This window comes from Hemibagrus wyckioides, linkage group LG18 (assembly GCF_019097595.1).
Source record: "Hemibagrus wyckioides isolate EC202008001 linkage group LG18, SWU_Hwy_1.0, whole genome shotgun sequence".
NCBI lineage: Eukaryota > Metazoa > Chordata > Actinopteri > Siluriformes > Bagridae > Hemibagrus > Hemibagrus wyckioides.
The window spans coordinates 9,602,389-9,615,221 of NC_080727.1; the positions used below are offsets into that span (position 1 = coordinate 9,602,389).

Here is a 12,833-nt window from a genome sequence, read left to right on the forward strand (position 1 = left end):
AACCGGAGACGGGCGCCCAAGGCTCACTAATGCATATGGGAAATCAAGACCAGCCTGTCTGGTCCGAGTCCACAGAAGAACCTCTGTAGAAGAGCTGTGTAGCTACAAACCATAGTGCAAATGCAGAAAGTGCCTACAACGGTCACATGAGCATCAGAACTGGACCAGGGAGGAAAAGAAGTTTCTTTTACATCATGTGGATGGCCAGGTGCATGTGAAATACTAACCTGTGGAAGATATGGCACTAATAGGAAGTAGGAGGCAATGTGACTGCTGGGAAACCTTGGCTCCTGACATTCATGTGGATGAGATTTTGGATGAGAAGTACCACCTACCTGAACAATGCTGCAGACCACATTTACATGTAGCGACTGTATTCCCTAATGTCAGTGTCCTCTTTCAGCAAGATAATGCTCCCTGCCTCACTGCAACAACTGGCTTGAGCAATTTCACCTTCCCCAGACATCAATCTGATCGAACATCTGTAGGATGTGCTGGACAAACAAGTCCAATCCATGGAGGCCCCACCTCGGGTCTTAAAGGATCTGCTGCTAACCTTTTGGTACCAAATACTACAGCAAGGGTCTTGTGAAGTCCAAGCCTCGACAGGTCAGAGCTGCTTTGGCAGCACAAGAGCAACCTTTTAATGTTTGAATGATGTAAATTAGAGTTAGGTTTGAATATGGGCAGATTCATGGTGCTGTTTTAACAAAAGTTAACCAGTTTATCCACATAACTAGGTGGGTAGTTGTCTATAGAGTTAGAAATCACACACACACACACACACAAAAAAAACTCCATTCTGTCAAGTGTGTTACAGTTTCCATTTATTTGAACCTTTATGGTGATGTTTTCGGCAGTGCGAGCATCCCTTCTCTCTTCAGAGAAGAACAGAGCCAGAGAAGAAAGATTATGAGAGAAAACGGAATGGTAATAGTCTAAAGCTTTTTTTTGTGCCATTTCAACAGGTTTTGTACATTTTTTTTCAACCTTTTTTTTGTTAAAGAAGTGATCCTACAGATACATCATCTTTTCGAACAAACACTAAAACTTGTGTCTCTTGTGCCACGTGTGATTGGATGGTGTGTTCACATGAATTCTTAGTTAATGCTCTTTTAACAGAAGTGATAGGGATATTATCACTGTTCAACCACACACACACCTAAATGGCCAAGACATGGAAAGAAACAGAATAGGAGAGGGAGAGAGAGAGAGAGGGAGAGAGAGAGAGAGAGAGAGAGAGAAATATAAAGTGTAGTAAAAAAATTTAAAAAAAATCAATCATTTTCTTAAAATGTTGAATTAATTCTAACTATTTTAACAATGGCATTATAAAACATTAGCTTTAATCAAATTTAGCAAATTTAACATTCAGGTATTATGCACTCGGACAAAAAATAAAAAAAAGAAAGAATAAAAGCAGCACTCGGACAGTGTGCAGGGGAAAACACACAGATAAATACAGATAAAGTTAGATCTAAATTATTCACAGATATATGCGAGACATATGACAGTGATATAGAGACAGAGAGTTTGACAGAGATGAGTGGGCTGGGGAGTAGTATCTCCTACATGTTTGTGAATATTTTCCTTTTTTCCACATTTTAAACATGAACTTGTGAGTAGACCTGACAGATAGATGGTTATGAATGAACTGCGGTATATTTCATGTGTGTGTGTGTGTGTGTGTGTTTTAGCTCTGTTCTGCTCTAAAGGATTAAGGGACACTGTCATGACTGCGGTCTGGCCCCATTTCAACCCCAAGCGTGTTGCTAGGAGGCGGTGACAGGCTGAAGGGCGGGACATGGCGTGGAATCACCCTCTATGGACATGTACCCAGAAGTAGACCCACCCCCTCCTCCTGGCTCCTCCTCATTGTAGAGACGCTTGATGCCATCGAAGTATTCGTCCACATCCATCTGCTCTACCTTGCGCTTGGCAGAGGGCTTCCTGCGCAGCGGCAGAGCGGGCAGGACGGGGTGAAAGGGCACGCAAGGGTCGTGAGGGGTTTGCAGTGGGTGGCAGACGTACACAGTGTTGGGAGGCAGGGATGCCGTGTGTGTGGAGAGGCAACGTGCCACTAGCTCTCGGCAGCCGATCAGCTTGGAGCTGTCGATCTGAGAGAAAAAAAAAAATCAATTAATTTTATTACTTCTGGTGTTACGTTATACAATACTGTCCATTTTATTAGGAACACCATAATAATACTTGCTAGGACCTCACTCTGCTCTCAGAACAGATTACACACACACACAAAACCCCCAGCATGGATTACACAAAACAATCCTTTCAGACACTGGTCCATGTTGGTCTGATTTCATCAAAACAGGTTTGTCAGCTGCACATTCATGCTACGAAACTACAATATCCAAAAGGCCACCGAAGTACACATGAAACTAGTTTGCGATGATGTATGCATCTTTATGAATGCATCATGTGACCATAAAGAAATGCATGAGCTCAGAAACAAAACTCAGCCTGGGGCATTCAGACACTGTTTGACTAGTATTAAGGGGCCCAGCGTGCCAAGAAAAATAACATTTCCCACACAGTTACTCCAGCAGCAGCGGTCTAAACTGTTGACAGGCAGGTTGGGTCCATCGATTCATGCTGTTATGAATCTTCAGTCTGATCAGATTTTGAGAATCCCTGCCCATTGTGGCTTTAGATACATGTTCTGGGCTGAAAGGAGTGGAACCCAGTGTGGGTTTCTGCTGCTGTAAAACTCATCAACCCCAAGGTTTGTTGTGTTGTGCATTCTGGCATTTCTTGTGACTTTTCTGTTCATCATGGCTCATGGCTTAAATGGTTATCTGAGTTACTTCCTGCGAGCTTGAACCAGTCAGGCACTCATTTCCTCTGACCTTTCAATAAGGCATTTGTGCCTGAGAACTGCCACTGGGTGGATGTTTTTGTCCGTTTCACACCATTCTGTGTAAACTCAAGATATCAGCAGCTTCAGAAATACTCAAATCAGCTCTTCTTCACCACCAACCATAACATGTTTATTCACCAAGATCACATTTTCCTCTATCCTGAAGTTTATTGTGATCATTAACTGAAGGTCTTGACCAGTATCTGTATGATTTTATGCACTTCTGCCACATGATTAGTTGTTAGGATAATTGCATGAATTATTAAGTTTCTAATAATTCAATTCAATTTATTTGTATAACTTTTACAACAGACATTGTCTCAAAAGAAGAGAAACAGAGAAAGGAGAGGAAAAATTAAATTAAATTGTTAAACTATTTTATCCCTATATAAAAATAATAGTGGCAGAAGACGGTACATGCAGAAAATGTGGTTTAAAAAGCTTTCAGACTTTAATTCAGTGATCCTTTTTTCAAAAAGTAAGGCCACACATATTTAGATTTCAGAAAATTGTAGGTATTAAAGCTTTAAATGGAAAGAATTCCGGAATAAAGCTTAAAATGCAGCTGAAAAATAAAAATAATCGTGCTACAGCACATTTAGTGCATGTACGTATTTTTTACCTGAACTTTGCGAAGCAGGCCGGCAGCAAGAGCGAGCCAATCAGGACAGAGGTTTTCCAGCTGCAGTGTGACGAGAGCGAGGGCCAGCATGGAGCCACGCTCCTGCAGCAGTGCATTGTGGGAAAGGCAGTGCAACAGCTCCTGAGTGAGCAGGGCAAGGTGCTGCGATCGATTCAGACCCATTAACACGCCTGAACTCACAGCCTTGCAGCTGAACACCATTGCGTGGAACTAGAGAAGACACAGAGACATGCAGAAATAATGAGAATAATCAGAAAAAAAATCAGGTATATGTATATGAATGTAAACATAAGCTCTCTTCTGCCCCCCAGTGGCCCATTGCATGAAGTGACAACAGTCCAAAATCAAATTAAACATTATATACAGAGTATATAATATATATATATATATTTATACAGATTTATAAACCTGGATTTTGTAAGGTAATGTATTTGTTTTAAATGATGCATTAATATCTAATAAAAAAAACAAATCATGGTAGTGGAGATGTTTCAAACACTCATCGGCCACTTTAATAGAACCACCTGCTCATTTTTACAGCTATTTAATCAGTCAATCATGTGGCAGCAGCACAATGCATACAACAATGCAGATACAGGGCAAGAGTTTTATTTAACGCGTACATTAATAATCAGAATGAGGAAAACACATGTGATCTCTGTGACATGGTTGAAGGTGCCAGATGGGCTGCTTTCAGAAACTCCGGGGATTTTCAGACTCAGTACACATTATTTATGAAAGAGATCGGAGGAGAATGCCCAGATGGGTCAACTCAATGAAATATTTACAATCAGAAAAGTATCTTAGAACATACATCAAAACCTGAGGTGAATAGGCTATAACAGCAGAAGAACACATCATGTTCCAGTCCTGTCAGACAAGAACAGGATTCTGAGGCTATCATGGGAACAGACTCACCCAAACTGGACAGATGATATTTTTTTTTTTTCTAATCTTCAACTGTTTATTTTGGGTGAGTCTGTGCCTATTATAGCCTGTTCTTGTCTAGACAGGATAGGAACCTGCTGTTGTAGCTCATCCTCTTCGAGCTTTTGTGTATGCCGAGATGCTGTTCTGTTCAGCAGTGATAGTGGTAAAAAGTGATTATAGGAGTTCTGTGGACACCTTAGAGACTGTTGTGTGTGAAAATCCCTGGAGACAGGCAGTTTCTGAAATATTTAAACCATCCTATCTGGCAGCAACAACCATACCATGGTTAAAGTCACAGAGATCACACATTCTAATGTTTGATGTGAACTGAAGCTCTTGCCCATTGCATCTGCATGATTTTACACATTGCCCAGCTGTGACATGATTGGCTGATTAGATCACTGCATAAATGATCACATGTACATGCGTTCCTATTAAAGTGGCCGTTGAGCGTGTGTGTGTGCAATTTTTTATTTTATCACCATTTTGCAATAACTTTGGATGTATTTATGAGACACTTACAATGTGCAGGAAATCGAGCGGAGTGGCTGTATGCAGGTTCCAGCTGAGTTTATCCAGAATGATCCTCTCCATCCTCAACACCTCTGAAGGAGTACATCCACAAGCACTGCTGCTGATCAGCTCTCTAAGAGCAGGGATACGCTACATACACAGACACACACAAAGTGAGTCAAACCAGCTGAAACGTAACGGCATTTATAAAGTAAATGTATCTCGTTTGATTTCTGTAAACAGTAAACTTATAAAGTTTCATTTACAAGAATAAAAGCAGGATGCACACCGATGCTGCCTAAGAGAAAATGTGCTGTTTAGACATACATAATATACTCGGGGGCTACCTTTCTGGTGTATTTTTCTATTTGCTCTTGTGGGCAGTGGTAGTCTGTGGGTTGTTGATCAGAGAATTGGGGTTCAAGCCCCAGCACTACCAAGCTCCTCTGCTGGGCAATTAAACGAGGCCCTTAAACCCTCCCTCCTCCAGGGGCACTGTATCATAGCTGCCCCTTCGTTCTGACCCCCACTTCCTCAGATGGGAAGAAAAGAATTCCACTGTGCTATAATGTATGTGTGGCGATAATAAAGGCTTCGTGCTTTCAGTTCTTTTAATACCTCCATCTAACCTAAAAGTGTAACATTTATTTTTGTTGTTCATTAGCTCACTAGGAAATTCCTGTTAAATATTGTCTGAAGGATGTAAAAGCAACAACAGCACAATAAAATGTGAATTCTGTTTATTAGAGAATTGTATTATCCTGAAATGCCCTTTTATATATTAAGAAACTTCATACTATACTTTACTATATATAATATACTACTAAGGTATTATTATGATTATACATTTTCTATAGCAGCAGCTCTGACTGTAAGTTTATAATATTGTTATTCTCTTAGCCAAGATCACGCAAGGGAGCGCCAACGTCTTGTGGGCACTCTCTAGGGTTCCCATGAGAAACAGCTCTAGCTATCTAATGCTATCGAGTTAAACACAAATTAACACACTAATCAGCGTGAACATGAGTTGTTTGATTTGCATGTGATGTGCTTGGCCCTGTTGGCCACCAATGACCTCTGCTACTTCCCTCTAAGCTTTGTATTTGTTTGTAATGATATATAAATTTTCTTCCTTTTATGTACATCAAGCAGTAAACGGGATCTAATTGCATGTAGGAACTAAAGCTGTGAGCGGGGTATTAAATGAATGTCAGATACATGTGCCAGGTGATTAGTCAAGGCAATAATTTGGATTTACTTAGGAATGATCGCCGTGTCACGTTCTTGCATACTAGTGTATATGTATAATACAATTCTATTACTTATATGACGGATACTCAACTATAACCAAGACAAAAAATAAAAACATTAAAAATAGCTAATCATTAATATGGTGAATATTTCTTTAAGGAGCTGTATTTATTAACATCTTATGAAAGGAGTCTCTAGTCTCGGTGCTTTTGTAAGAGACTGCCATGGGAGAGACAGATTGCCAGAGGACAGGGAGTTTCTCTGTAACCTGAATGCTGAGGTGGGGGTGTGGTCGAGCGCTGGTTTGTGAATGGGAGGTGGGGCCAGAAGAGGTGAGTAAGGATTCCACACCTGCTGGAAGTTGAGCTAAAGAATGCTCTGTGTCATCAAATGGTGTTGAGGATAAAACGCCTTGTGGGAGTGTGGAGCAGTTCAGAGCTGTGTGTGTTTAGTGTAAATATCACTGCTGTAAAGCAAGTTAAAAAAATAAATAAAAAGGCCATGGTCAGTAAAGGGCCTGTGTTTTGAGTTGTCCCATGAATGTCCTCAATTCCCAGAGAATCAGGTCTTTTTTATGTGATATTCAACTCACCTCATCCTCTTCACTTGTCTTAGCTGCCAGGAAGAAACAGGTGATAGCAATGCAGCGCAGGTACTTGGGACGAGCCTGATAGGGAGACGGGGGATAGAGAGAGAGAGAGAGAGAGAGATATGAGAGTGATGTTACAAATGATCACATTACATCATCCATTCCAGTAAGGTTACTAAAGGTCATGTCTGTTCCACTGACTGTAAGTTACTGCATATTTCACCTTCACCGCTTAATCACTACAGTTTTTCTGTGTTTCTGGATAAATCATGTCACAAGTCATTGCAAAATCTACAGGAATATAAATCAGTTGGAAATTCAGTCTCAACTGTGCAACGCTGAAAAAAGTACCATGGCTTGAACCACATCACTGGCTTACCACCTGCGTCTACTTCCTTTATGCTACTTCCTGCTTTCTGTAGCAGGATGAAGAAACCCCGAGAAACCCTTACACACGCAACACCGCAGAGGCCTTGTTTTCTTAACCTTTGAGAACACGCAGCAACACAAGAGTACAAGTTTGTAATGTCTAAGAACCATATACTCATCGCTTACAATATTTACGGCACTAATTATTAATACATAATACAAAGTTTGTGCTTTATACCAAATTTAATTGTCTGTACATGATACTACACTGCCACAATAAAATAGCTGAAATGTTCATTTTCCTTTCTTTTATTTTGTTCTAGACAATTGCTTAAGTGGTTAAGGCTCTGGCATATTGAAAGGAAATTCAGGGACTCAAGCCCCAGCACTGCCGAGCTGCCACTGTTGCTCCGTGTTACTGTATCATAGCTGCCCCTGCGCTCTGACCCCAACCTCCAAAGCTGGGATATGAGAAGAACAGAATTCCACTGTGCTGTAATGTAATGTGTGGCGACAATAAAGGCTTCTTTATAAATCTTTTTTTTTTTTTTTTACCATTTTAAAGAAATTGCAAGCAGGGAATCAATACTGTAAAAGCTCACTCACACACACACTAATGTTAATTAAAATGACGTGTTTATACTTTCGTTGTAATTTGACAACAGTACTTCAGAAAGCTTCTACACTGACCAGGCATAACATTATGACTACCTGCCTAATAATGTGTTGGTTCCCCTTTTGCTGCTCTGATAAATTTTCCCTGGGTGTGAATGAGTGTGTGGGAGGACAGAGATCAGGGAGTGCATCTCATCATCTCACTTTAAGCAGGTCCACATTAAAGTAACTTTTATTGTAAAGCATGAAATTCCCACTATATTAATCAGTAATTCGCAGTTCAAGCGAAGCAGGACTTTCAGAACTAAATTCAAAATAAAAGTGAAAGTATTTTGGTATGTTTGTCTGATTAGCAAAACTGAAAGTATCTTGCTGCTTTCAGATATAAAAATAAATCCCTGTAACAAAACAATATGAGTCAAATGGTAATCTCACCAGTGAAAAATAAACCAGTGAGGAAACATAATAGAACAATCTACAATTAGCTGAAACACCCTTAAGAGTTTTCTCAGCAGAGTATGAGACACGCACTGTGTGGACCATCAAGTACCAACATAAGCAACACACAAATCATGTATAAGGTACCACATTATTTTCTACATTAATATAGAGTGAGACAGAGTGTGATGTTTCTACATCCTGGGTATACTTTAACTGGTAAATGTTTAGGCTTTGACTCGATTCATATTTCAATTCTACAGTAATTTGCCGTAACTGGGTCATATTTCACGGCATTAGACATATTCACAAAAAGTCATGCTTTTCTTTGCTCACGTCAGACATTACCTTATGTTGTCCATGACCATGGGTTAAGTCACGTTGTAGGAGATGTCGTCATCTTTCCTGCTAATTTATTACACACGAGCTCTCCCAATAACTTGTCATAAACATATGTCCTGTCAATCTTCACAGGTTTATGACAATTTCTATTTCGCCTTCCTGTTAAATAGCACCGGTTACATATGTAGGGGCTTGAAGGAGTAGAGATCGAATGAAACACAGAGATAAAGTGAGAGAGATCAAGAGCGAGGGACAGGATGAGGGATAAGGACAGAGAAGAACAGAGAGAGTGGGAGATTTAGACAGTGAGGTTTAGCCAGTGAGGTAGACTAAACAAGTAGAGATTGATGGAGATATTCTGAGAGAGGTAGTGATGGACAGAGTGAAAGACAGACTCGTGTTCTGTTTAACTGCTTACTTAATCCTGATACACTATATAAGCGGCATTCACACAGGCTCACACACACTCTCTCTCTCTCTCTCTCTCTCTCAAAGATGACAAGGCAACACTTTTGGAACTCTTCTATCACCTCTCACTTCTATCTCCTCCTTTCACAGCTTCAACATTAAAAACTAGAAATAAGAAATTCTAATGAGGATGTTTTGTGACCTTTTGAAATTTTGGTGCTGTTTTTTTATCCTAGATGGGTAATGAGGTCAATATTAAACCAAACCCCTACTCCAGCAGTGCATTCGCAGCTTTAAGCTTAGAGTGAATACCTTAATGGTGGAGAGGAAGCGATCGAGGATGGAGATCGCCAAACAGAGGGTTTCTGGATAAAGCTTCAAGTGCCGGTGCACATCAGTGAGCCACCGCACGGCCTCGTCACGATGGGCAGGGGAGATATCTGTATCCTGCGGAGTAGGAATTACATTCTTTAGTAACCTTACAGAGTGTGATCAGAGAGTACCCTGTAGAGTACCTGGGTTTTATTATGGTTTTTAACCACCTTTACTGAGTTCCCTACATTCCTTAACAAAAGTGTGCAGCACCAGAGAAGTGTGCAGTTACAAAAAAAAAAATAGGAACACGCTTTAGCATGGCAATAACACAGCGTAGTTATTGCAGTTAAGACAAACTTGATATCCTTCCAAATTCTAGTCACACAAAGTCTCTGTAGTCTAGAGGTATCTGCTGTCCTCAGACACACTTTGACCAACCTGAATCACTTCCTCAGTTATTTTCTTGTTTATAATCATCTGCAAACATTTTCTAATGACCTTAGTTAGTTTAATTTCCAAAAGTAAACACATTTTCAGATTAAACAACAGTGACTTTGAGTGGGATAAACTATTCACTGAAGATGAACGAACGAAAGCAGGAAGCACGTTACGCATTGTCAAGTAATTAACCTGCTGTGTCCAGTGTGTTCCCAAGTTAATGAACTTCAATTGTACTGTAATTATTTGCTGGGCTCTGTGGGATCCCAGTCTCAATGCACAACTGTCCACAAAGTGCACCAAGGTCTAATCCAACAACTATAGATGATCTAATACTCAGTATTAAAGATACCAGTCTAAAAAAATGGTAGACCGGTGTTGGATCAGATGGAAATGTTTTGCCATCTGATTTGCAGACACAGCTATACAGCCTATAAATGTAGCTTTGACATGTATGCAAAATATGGTAAAGGTCAGTGTGTGTATATACACCCATCAGGCATAACATTATGAACAGTGAGAGGTGAAGTGAATAACACTGATGATCTCCTCATCATGGCACCTGTTAGTGGGTGGGATATATTAGGCAGCAAGTGAACATTTTGTCCTCAAAGTTGATGTGTTAGAAGCAGGAAAAATGGACAAGCGTAAGGATTTGAGCGAGTTTGACAAGGATCAAATTGTGATGGCTAGACCACTGGATCAGAGCATCTCCAAAACTGCAGCTCTTGTGGGGTGTTCCCGGTCTGCAGTGGTCAGTATCTATCAAAAGTGGTCCAAAGAAGGAACAGTGGTGAACCGGTGACAGGGTCATGGGCGGCCAAGGCTCACTGATGCACGTGGGGAGCGAAGACTGGCCCATGTGATCCGATCCAACAGACGAGCTACTGTTGCTCAAATTGCTGAAGAAGTTAATGCTGGTTCTGATAGAAAGGTGTCAGAAATAAACAGTGCATGATGGGTCAGGGCTGTTTTGGCAGCAAAAGGTAGACCAACATAATATTAGGCAGGTGGTCATAATATAATGCCTGGTTGGTGTATGTATACATGCAAAACGTATTGCTGCTACATGACCAAATAATTTGCAACCCTGTATTTTAGTGTCCTATATATTTCTTGTCCTGGACTTGTTTCACACTGTTGTGTATTTGCACTTTATATAGTCTTGTATACTGTTTTGTGTTACACCGTGGCCCTGGAGAAATTCGTCCCAGTGAATACAAGCTATACAGAGACATGACAATAAAAACCCCACTTGACTTGACACTTGATATGCGTTTTACCTGGTTGGCTGGTTTCTTAGGCACATAGCTTCTCCACAGCTCGGCTTCCCTAGAAGCAGCCTTTTCCAGGAGAAAAGACAGCTTCTGGCCTTCCGTGGGTTCGGCAAATTTCATCACGAACCCAGGAAAAGCCTACCTCCCCACTGGATACAGCAACCTGGAATAAATGTAAAAAGCACTAGTGTGAAGAAGACAAGACAAAAACTGGCCAGAAACATGAACTTCATCCTCATCATGATTGCTGTGGATGGTAATACAATGGAAACTTTAAAGTTGGCATTTCCCAAAAACAGTTTGTGCCCAAATCCAAACCTAACTTCCGTAGATAATAACAATCTCACGTGTATACAGTAGATGTGTAAGAACTGCTGCAATCGTAAAGACTGTCCTGGTCTGCTATTCACAGTATGCTCATAGTAAACATCCAATATTGCTGTGAACAAAAAATGCTCTATCTGGTGTCCGAGGTTTCTTCGTCGTGGTGTATTAAGGATATTTTATCTCACGATGTACATCTATGTGAAAAGCTGTAGAAATAAAATCTTCTTTCAGTGTGCCTGTGAATAGCCGTCACTGTGTAATGGTACAGCTCCAGGTCAGCACCATTGTACCGACAGGCTCGAGACTGACTTTAGATCCAGTGTAATAGCTGAGGTGTTGTGGGTGTTCAGGGGGGCTTAATAACAATAATAAAACACCATGATGAGCTCTTCATTCATAGCTTTTCTCTTACTTTATTTTCTCTTCTCTCCCTAATTACACTGACCCCCCCCCCCCCAAAAGAAAAAAACAAAACAAAAAAAAAAGTCACTGCTCAATATATTACAGCAAAATAAAAGTCCCTTCGAAGTAAAAATAAAAGTCCATTCATAAATACAAAATATTATTAGCAAATCCCAAGCATCTCTTTCATTCAGCTCTTACACTGCTCCACTCTTGTTCACACTTGAGGGATCTAAACATTAACCCTTTGACAAAAGTTTCCATGGAGAACAAGTTTAAGAGCCACAACGTTGTCTAAAGTGCCTCCTTAACGAAAGGAGAGCTTTAATAAATCGTGATGGACTGTAGAGCGGATTCGTGTACGAAGGGAATAGATAGGTTCAACCTGTGAAGTGACCAAGAACTACTTATTATTATTGTTATATTTTAGGCAACCGGACAAGGTCAAATCTCCTTCACAGATATATAATGTAAGATATTTACAGCGGTATCCTAAGGTAACCCAGCTAAACAAGAGGTAGCACAAAAGCTAACGTCTAAACGCTGAACCGAATCGGTTTCAAACCCGGATATATCACAATCCGGATTTATCACAATATTAGTGTTTTTGTCAGATTTGCTCGGTTTAATCAAGCTAACTTGCTGTGCTAACGACAGATTTTCACTTATTTGTGAAGCAAAACGAGTTGTAGCGAACGCTAGGATGATTTATATGAATATTTATCTATGTGTGTAAGAGATTTATTTGCTACATGATAAGGTGTGTAGAGAAATAAATGAGATAATAGTAAAGCGACACAAACGGTCAGTTTGCGTTACCTCCCCTGCAAGGCTGTGGGAAACGCAGTCCGACTTGGAGATCATCCGGTCCATTAAACTGAGATTAAATAAAAAAACAGGTCGAATCGAGGCATGTCTACAATTCCGTCTTCGCCTCCATTTCGTATAAAGAAATTACAGGGGGTTAATGCATATATTAAAAAAAACAAAACGAACGGAATATAGACAAATGCGTCTATACTTCCGCGGAGGGGACTGAAAAAGAAAGAGAAGGCCCCGCCCACTCCTTACTGCGTATAGACAGTGTAATAAAATATTCGA

At 40.4% G+C, this 12,833-nt stretch overlaps 1 protein-coding gene across 1 annotated transcript; it reads right to left on the reverse strand.

Annotated features, from left to right (window-relative positions):
- Nucleotides 1-810: 810 nt before the first annotated feature.
- Nucleotides 811-12,781, reverse strand: ccni (cyclin I). Its single transcript, XM_058416403.1, has 7 exons — nucleotides 12,552-12,781; nucleotides 11,010-11,166; nucleotides 9,286-9,420; nucleotides 6,805-6,879; nucleotides 4,971-5,111; nucleotides 3,498-3,728; nucleotides 811-2,117 (listed from the first exon to the last, which is right to left on the reverse strand). The coding sequence occupies exons 2-7, from the start codon at nucleotides 11,121-11,123 to the stop codon at nucleotides 1,773-1,775; spliced, it is 1,041 nt and encodes a 346-aa protein (XP_058272386.1). The 5' UTR covers nucleotides 11,124-11,166; nucleotides 12,552-12,781; the 3' UTR covers nucleotides 811-1,772.
- Nucleotides 12,782-12,833: the final 52 nt, after the last annotated feature.